Here is an 8,284-nt window from a genome sequence, read left to right as displayed (position 1 = left end):
GTATGCATTAAATGGGACAATGCTAGACTGGTCCCCTGCAGCCCTGGGATCTACTTGGGTTATGACATCTGCAGTGGCATTCAAGGTGTGAAGAGTCACCCCAGGGTGTCTATTCAGTAGATTTGGGTGTCTGATCATCACCTATAGGTGTCAGGAAGAAAGACCCAGTTTCTGTTTGAACAGCCCTCCCCAGTGTTGCCAAAGTGTGCCAGTCTGGGACTTAGAGTGCCCCGCTCTTCCTGAGCACCTTATGGGGGGAGGACAGAGGATGAAGGACAACCTGGCACAGGTCAGGGCCCCCCTGCGTCAGAGTTGGAGGGCTGGGGGTGGGGTGGGCTGGGGTACACGATGTCTGCAGGAGGGGCAGAGCTTTGAGAAGAAAGAGCAGTGTGGTGGCAATCGTTCATCATTTATTACATTCTGCACAGGGATGACCCCAACCCCCAGGAACCATAAACCTCTGACACACACCCAGACCACACTGTGCCTGGGGAGGCTATTTCTCAGGGATGAGGGGAGGGAGTTGCACAGGGGCTCCGCTGGGAGCATGTCCTGGGACCCTGCAACAGCCAGCCACCCCTGCAGCCTCGGATGCCTCCACTGGGTACCCAGGGGGCGCTGGTTCCATGCAGCACTGTGCCGTCTCTGTGTCCATCCTGGGAAAGGCTGGCCATCGTGAGGACAGGCCCCAGCTCTTCCTGGACTGTTGTGGCTATGACTCGGTGGCTGATGGCACCCAAGCAGCAGATAGCGTCACGGCGGGAGGCCACCTACTCGAAGGGGAAAACCCTCCACACGGTGGGGTGGCTCACCTTTGTCCAGCGGGCCACGAACAGAGGGTAGGACACAGCATGAAGGTGGCCAGGTTGGCAGTGGCTATGTACAGGCCCTTGAGGATGCAGTGGCAGCATGGGAAGATGCCAAAGTCTGTGGACGGAGGAGGTGCCAGAGCACCTGCCCAGCAGAGGTTCAGGATGAGCAGCGGGAGGAAGAGGAGCAGCAAGCAGTCTGGGGTCCTGGGGCGCCAGATGCCTCCTGCCCTAAGGGGAAGAAGCTCTCTCCACGTGCAGCCAGGACACCAGCAGGGCCGAGGGCCCGATGACAGCAGCTACAGGCCACGCGGGTGAGAAGAGGCAGGTTATCCCGGGTTCCCACATTACCCTGGTTCCACCCCGTCCCCACTGCCCTCTGGGCTCTGGGCCCTGTGTGGAGAGTCCTGTCAATCACCAGCACCCGGGGGGTCCCTGTCACAGGAAGGCTCCTGAGCATCACCTACTTACAGAGGAGGAGGCTGTGTCCCAGAGGGGGAGGGGAACTACCCTTCAGTCTGACAGGCCTGGTCGGCCATGGAGCTGGGATGCCAGCCCCACCAGTCTTTAGGACGCCCCCACACCCAACATGGCCTGAAGCTTCCCTGAGGCTGAGGAGCAGCCCACCCCCTGCTGATCCCCCCAGCACAGAAACTCACCTGGCCCTGGCCAGTAAGTTTAAATCTTGTGGGACCTGAAGGACCGTCCCTTTCTGCTGGCCCTCTGGCATGGGGGCTCCAGCTGGCAGGACAGGCTGTAGCTACAGGACAGAGGGACACCTGTGAGCCCCTGGAGCCACATGTCAGGGGGCCCTTCTCCCAGAGCCTGCTGGCAGCTGCAGCTCACGCCTGACTCCGGCCGGCCTCACCTCTCCTCCTCATCCAGGGGCTCCACGGCCTGGGCAAAGGACAGGAAGCACTCATCGGGCTCCAGGTCATACACCTTGGCCAGCTTCCTCTGCATGGTGATCTCACTTTGGATGACAGCGAACTGGGGCAGAGCAAGAACAGGGTACAGAGAAGGAGGTGTGTGAGGAGTGGGGCGCTATGATGGTCCCGGATCTTTGCTCATGGGAACCCGCCTTCCCTCCAATGCCATCCAGCACTGCCTGTTCTGACAGTTGGGTCTCCAGCTCCTCCTCCGGGAAGGCAGCCTTGATGCCACACCCCATCCCCCACCTGACAAAGCCTTGAGTGTCCTGAGATCTGGGTGTCTTAACTTTCTCAAGACACATTAGGCCCAGGGGATGGGCTGGACAGGGTCCTGCCCAGGGGGTCTTGACGGCAGGAAGGAAACCAAAGTGCATCAGAAACAGCCCCCTGAGCCCAAAACAAGGCCAGAACGTCCCCACCCTTTCTCAAGTTGGAGGCCCACCTGGGCCTCCAAGGCTGTCCTGCCCAGAAACAGCACCCGGAACTGGCCCAGGCTCTGGGCTACCGAGAAGTGGGGACTGCACCCGGGGAGCTGAGTCTGGGGAGCTGAGGCCTCCGGCAGGAAGGCACTGCCAGCCCCCTGATGTGCTTCCTGCCCTGAAGGAGCAATGTCCCTCCCCCTGGGCAGGGCCTGAGGGGGAGGCCAGTCCTGCCCAGATGCTGCCCCCAGGAGCCCTCAGCCCCACCTGCCCTGGGGCCAGGACCAGGGCTTAAGCCGGTCCTTCTGGCAGTCCTCTCCAAGAAGCCCAGCTCCTGGGGTGGAGGGGGGAATCAGGAGGGGGGGAAACCTGGTGCTGAGAGGTCTGGGCTCACTGGGGGCTCTCTCCTCTCTAAAGCTCACCATCCTGCCCCCCTGTGCCCCTCGGGGCTCACTCACGTCCTCATATTCCAGGTGTTTGTCTATGGAATCGTCCAGGATCAGTCCAAGGTAGGGGATCAAGTCCTGTGCCACCGGGGTGGGGAGGTGATGAGTCCCCGCCTGCCTCAGGGGCACCCACAGAGCCTCCCCTCAACCCTACACCCACAGCCCCCAGCTCCCTTGGACCACCCTGTGCTGCCTCCCCCCATCCCTTCGCCCTGCTCTCCCCTCCCGGTCCCTCCCAGGGCTGGCTTTTGGCCAATCCCAGGACCTGTGGCCCCTGCACCTGTCCTCCAACTTCCCCCTGTACCCAGTTGCTCTCACCCTCCTCCTGGTCACCCCAGTGCTGGCAGCTCAGGGCTGGTGGCACCAGGAGCAGGTACAGGGTCGCACCCACCGCCCCGAACCTGGCCACGCCTCTCTCACCTTTGTCATCCTCTCCTCGGGTCCCATGCGGCCCCGCTGCCTTGCCCTCAATATGGACTCCATCTCCTGCAAGGTCCAGGACACTCAGGTGCTCGTGCACTCCTCCCACGTGGCCTCCCACAACCAGACCGTGGTTGATGGATGCCAAGCCCCCAGTCAAGTGGAGCCAGGGAGGGAGACAGATGAGGCCCTCGGGGGCCTGGGGGACCCTACTTCCATCAGCTCCCGCCTCTCACCCCACACACATTGAGTCTTCCCCAAAGCTGTGCCATAGCACGGCAGAGGACTTGCCCGGAGGACCCCTCCCTTCCATACCTCCGCCCCCATTTACCTTGAACAGCCGCTTCCTGTGAACCCAGTTGTCCTGCGTTTTCAGGTCTTCATATACCATCAGGCAGACGCTAAGGGGAGGGGAGAGGAGGAGGGAGACATGTGGCCAGCAAGTGGAGAGTCTCGGGGCAAACCCCATTTCCTGAAGATCCTAGAAGGTTCACTAGCCTGTAGAGGGCTTTCCACCATGGCCCTGAGCCCTGGGGAATCTGTGGCCTGTGGAGGGGGCTCCATGTTTCCACCCAGGGCCTCCATTCCCAGTTCTCCCGGGGGCGAATCTGCTTTGGGCCAGGTCTCTGTCCTTGGGGCAGAGACCTCCCGTTGCAGAACACAAGCTCAAGATCTCCAATGGACTTCAACCCACACCTGACATTGGAGGAAACTGATTCCTGCAGGGGTACACCTGGTCTAACCCACAGGGGGTCCCAAGAGCCCGCCATCCCTGTCCTTATGCTCCGCCGCTTCCCAGGAAGTCCCAGCCAACTGAGGGGACACTGCCAGATGTAGGTGTGTCCCTGTCCACTCAGGTGCCCTGGTTCCAGGGACAGGAGTACCCACCAGGAAACATGTCCCCAGGTGCTTTCCAAACGATGAATAGCAGGGCTCTGCAGGGCAGAGACAATGGCATGGAGGGCAGTGTAGTTCCTGAGGTTCAGACTCCCCTGGGAGGGAAGACAGAGCTAAGAGCGTGGCCTCCTTCTCTGCTCTGTCCCCCCATGAACTCCTGTCCTTAAGGAGACAGACACCCAGGGAGCCCAGCACACCTGGTACCTGCTGAGCAGCCCTCCTGGATGGAGGACTGTAGCTCAACCCAAGAAAGGGGCCAGGGATGGCTGTCCCACCCCTGGGACCTGTGAGTGCAGGTCCACACACCCCTGGCAGGAGGGGCCCAGGGACTGTGCAGGGCTGACCACAGGCACCCATCCTGAGAGCTGGCCAAGGAGGGGACCCCGGGGACTTCCCATGACATACCATGGCCACCCAGATCCAGAACCTAACCACTTCAGCCCTGTCCCAGGCCATCATGCTCGGGGTCCCGAGGCAGGTGGTGGTGACCAACTTAACCAAGGCATCAAATTCCCTGAGGGACCTATACGTGTCTCCCATCTGTGGCTGGTTCTGTAAGTAATTGTTACATTCCACAAAGTCCATCCTGTCGTACAGCCTCTGGGGATCACAAGGGAGGGTCATCCAGCTGTGCCTCTGGTGCCCCTGTTCCCAGGCAGGGTCACTGGTCAGAGCTGGAGCCCAGGCAGCTGAGGACGTGCTGTGAGCCTTGTGGCCGTCCAGGCTTCAGACCCTGTCCACTGAGGCACCCAGTGGTGGGGAACAGAGGGGCTTTGCTCACAGGCACCCTCACTCACCTCCTCCCTGCAGCAAAAGACAGCTCATGCCTGCCCAAACTGTGGCATCTGCCTCCCATTCTGCCACCCTGTGGACCCCACTCCCCACTCAGGTGCAGTTTCCCCCAAAACAACTCCACCCAGAGCCTTTGTTGGCATCTGTGTCTCCAACACAGTCAGTCCATGGCAGGGGCCTCTGAAGTGTGGAGGCTGTGGAGGCCTGCCAGGCCAATGGCCCGAGGGCCTAAGGCCCTAGCAGTACCTCCCTGAGCACCCTCCCCTGCCCTGCCCCTCCCAGCACAGCCAGGCCCTGCCCACTTTCCCTCCGCTCCTCCTCATTGGTCCGCAAGTATCCCTAAGGGCCAGCCCTACTGTCCCTGTGTGGTTAGGGAGGGCTTGGGGGTGAGGAGAGTCTCTCAGGGCACATGGTGAGTCCGTGGGGAAGCGGGGACATGGGCCCAGATCACAGGAGTCCACGTCAGGGGACGGCAGGTCTGGGGCAGCCGGTGACAAAGGGCAGGCGCACCCCTGACCCTGAGAGCCCGCTCCGCTCACCGCACAGGTCAGGGTCAGCTGCTCAGCCACGAGGCCATGGGGAAATGCCAGAATAATCCACTCCTCCTTCCTCCACACATCCTGGGTGATCGCGACACAGGGGCTGGTGGGCTCCGGGTCCACCTCTGGCTCTGCCAGGCCTGGTGCCATTCCTGCAGGTGTCACAGGACCCAGGCCCGAGGGCTCATGGGGCTCCAGCTTGGGGCCTGGCACCAGGGCTGAGACTACTCCTGGGATGTCCCAGGGGCTCATGGAGTCTGTACATGGCTCTGGCTCTGCAAGGCCTGGTACCATTAGGGCAGTTGCTCCGGGCCCCATGCCTGAGGGCTCATGGGGCTCCAGCTCCAGGCCTTGCCTCAGAGCTGAGGCCTCTGCTGGGATGTCCTCCAGCTCTGCAGGGGCTGAAGCAGGTGACACCAGCCGTAGCTCCAGCACAGGGGTCTGAAAGAGCTCCTGGACTCGCTGTAGCCACAAAGCCAGCCCTCCCTTTGTCTCTGGGGCCAGCTGCATCTGCCGTGGGTCTGGAGCAGGACACAGAGAAAGGGTCACTGTGGGGCTGATTCCCCATATCTTACCAATGACAGAAGAGCCCTCACCCTTGAAGGGAACCCCAGTCCAGGAAGCCCACCCTAGATGGTCCCCTGGCTGTAGCCCCTCACCTTCCAGCTCTGCCACCGTGGGCCCCAGGTGCTCCTCCTGGACCAAGTGGTGGAGGACTTGGCCCTCCAGGGTGGATGAAGGCTGGCTGCCATGGAGGTCACTAGGCACATGCTTGGGCTCCCAGGCAAGGCGCCTAGCCCGTCCCATCCTGGGGCTGGAGGAAGGCGGTGGGGGTGGGGGTGGCAGAGTGAGAAGCCTGGTCTTTCCAGCCACACTGGCCTCCTGGTCCACTCTTGTGTGGGTCTGGCCGCTGTGCACTCCCCTGCCTGTCCAGGCACCTGCCCCTCCCACTCCTGACCCTGCGTGTCTGTTGTGGGACCCCATCCTTTCCCATTCTCCCAAATAGGAAGTCCCCAGTCATTAGCCCGCCCATGGGAATCTGAAGATGAGTGACCTACTGGGTTCTGCTGTGCTCTCCCTGCCCCAAGCCCCAAACTCCTCCTCCCCCCATTCTGTGAGATGGGCAGTGCTCCCTCTGGACCCAGTGAATGCTCACATTTTCAGTTCCTTCTCTGGCCCCTTGTAATGCCCCCTGTAACTTGAGGAGGCCGTGAGGGCATTGCCTGTGAAGCTCCCCGGCCATGACCTGCGGATGATGCCTGAAGTGACTACCCGACTCCACCTGGGACAGGGTCCCAGTATTGTGTCTGCTTCCTTCACTCAGTTATGCTAAGTGTCCCCAAAGGGTCTGCATGAAGTGGGCACTGCATACCTATTGTTGCTGAAGGAAGTCCTGCCAAAACCTTCCCAGGTATCCCTCTGCTGCCCCCAGAGGTCCCTCATGTGGCCATGGTGAGGTTAGGGACCAGGCCCAGCCACAGGGAATCGTGAGCCTCTGTTCCAAAGGCTGCTTTCCATGTGCTTTTCCAAATGAGCCAGGCTCCAGGCCACTGATGGGTGAGTCCAAAGGCTTTCATCGGGTACAGAGACGTAAGCCCCGAAGTGGCCCAGCTTGGCTGGCAGTCCTTTCTGCACTGCCCGGCACCAGAGGAGCCCCTCTAAGGCTCCTCCCATGTTCCCCATGGGCACCCTAACAGGCTGATTGCCAGCCACCCTGCCTGTCAGAGGAGCACACTGCAGCTCAGACACATGTGGGGACACGCAAGACACACAGCAGGCTGTGGACAGAGGCCTGAGTGTGCCGAGGAGGGGGTGGGTGCTCACCGGGGGAGCCGCTGGCCCATGGTTGGCTGGTCAGCATCCTCAGGAGGGAGTGTGGACTCGGGAGTGTTCCAGCTGGTGTTTGGAGCTGGTTCCACTTGTGCTGTGCACTTTCTCTGCTTCCCCCTCATGCCTGTCCGGGGAGCCCTGTGCCTGGGGACCTCAGTCCCATGGACAGATGGCTCAGGTGTAGGCTGAGGGGACAGCAGTGATAGAGTCAGTGGGAAACCCAGGAACCACCAGGATGAGGGAGGTTCATAGCTCACCTGAGAGTCCCCAGCCCCCTGGGATGCAAGCAAGGAGAGGCACGGGGTGCCCCTGGGAACGAGGTTCCAGGCCCTCTGGAGTGGTCCTGTCAGCCACTCTCATGGGGAAGCCCTGGGAAGGCCCTGGCAGGTTGCCAGGTTTGGAAAGGGGTCCTGGGGTGTAGACAACCTGCCCCAGGTCCAAGGAGATGGAGTAGGTGAATCCATCCATCAGCTCCTCCACGCTCCCCAGGGTGAAGCTCTGCAAAGCCGGCACCTGGTAGCTGGGGAGGAGGCACCCATGGTTGCATGGACCTCCCCGCAGGGGGCAATGTGGGCCCCAAACTGTGCCCCCGAGATCAGGCCCACAGGGCCATCTGTGTAGACATCCAGTCCCTCAGGGAAGGAGAGGACACCCCTGGGCTCAGGACTAACATGTGGGTGGAAGTACCTGGTCCCAACACTCACCTCCAAATTCTGAATGATGAGACCAGAGCTGTGACACTGACTGCCCCTTGCTCCCCAGCCTTCAGTCCCACCCATGCCCCACACCCACCACACACACACAAGGGGCCTGGGGAAAGGTCAGCCAGTATGGGTCACACTCGTGGCCTGGCCCTAGAGTGGCCCGCTCTGGGCAGCCCTGTGTTACCTCGGGGCTCCTCGGGAGACACGGACAGAGGCGTTGGAGGAGGTCACTGAGCCAACACCCACAGCAAGCAGGAAGATGCTCCCTCTCAGCTTCCCTGACTCCCACGACTTCAGCAGGCTCCGCACAACAAGACCTCATGTTGCTCTGTCGAGCACCTCTGGTCAAGTGAGCAGGACTGGGTTCTGTGACCAGGAGCTGGATTCCGTCCGTCTGGGTCACAATTGAGGTTCTACTTGGCATGTCATCAGTGACATCACTTCTTCAAGGGCCCCTCCCTGCATTCAGACACAGCCACATGCCCCTCTGGGATGC

At 61.3% G+C, this 8,284-nt stretch overlaps 1 protein-coding gene across 2 annotated transcripts; it reads right to left on the bottom strand.

The window, feature by feature from the left end:
- Positions 1-393: 393 nt before the first annotated feature.
- LOC108387259 (ral guanine nucleotide dissociation stimulator-like) lies at positions 394-8,167 on the bottom strand. Of its 2 annotated transcripts, XM_073235075.1 has the most exons (13): positions 7,973-8,167; positions 7,511-7,604; positions 6,411-7,269; positions 5,914-6,068; positions 5,255-5,775; positions 4,329-4,523; positions 3,915-4,018; positions 3,358-3,427; positions 3,027-3,092; positions 2,619-2,684; positions 1,678-1,799; positions 1,469-1,569; positions 394-1,108 (listed from the first exon to the last, which is right to left on the bottom strand). In XM_073235075.1, exons 4-12 carry the CDS (start codon positions 6,059-6,061, stop codon positions 1,488-1,490), a joined length of 1,374 nt encoding a protein of 457 aa, XP_073091176.1. In that variant the 5' UTR covers positions 6,062-6,068; positions 6,411-7,269; positions 7,511-7,604; positions 7,973-8,167; the 3' UTR covers positions 394-1,108; positions 1,469-1,487. The 2 variants fall into 2 exon arrangements, with proteins under 2 accessions (XP_073091176.1, XP_036878620.2); XM_037022725.2 differs by lacking the exons at positions 6,411-7,269; positions 7,511-7,604; positions 7,973-8,167 and having other exon boundaries at positions 5,914-6,357.
- Between the last annotated feature and the right edge of the window lie 117 nt (positions 8,168-8,284).

The sequence above is a fragment of the Manis javanica genome, chromosome 4 (assembly GCF_040802235.1).
Source record: "Manis javanica isolate MJ-LG chromosome 4, MJ_LKY, whole genome shotgun sequence".
Classification (NCBI taxonomy): domain Eukaryota; kingdom Metazoa; phylum Chordata; class Mammalia; order Pholidota; family Manidae; genus Manis; species Manis javanica.
Note: the sequence above shows the minus strand (reverse complement) of the source record. Positions and strands in the feature narration are given on the sequence as shown.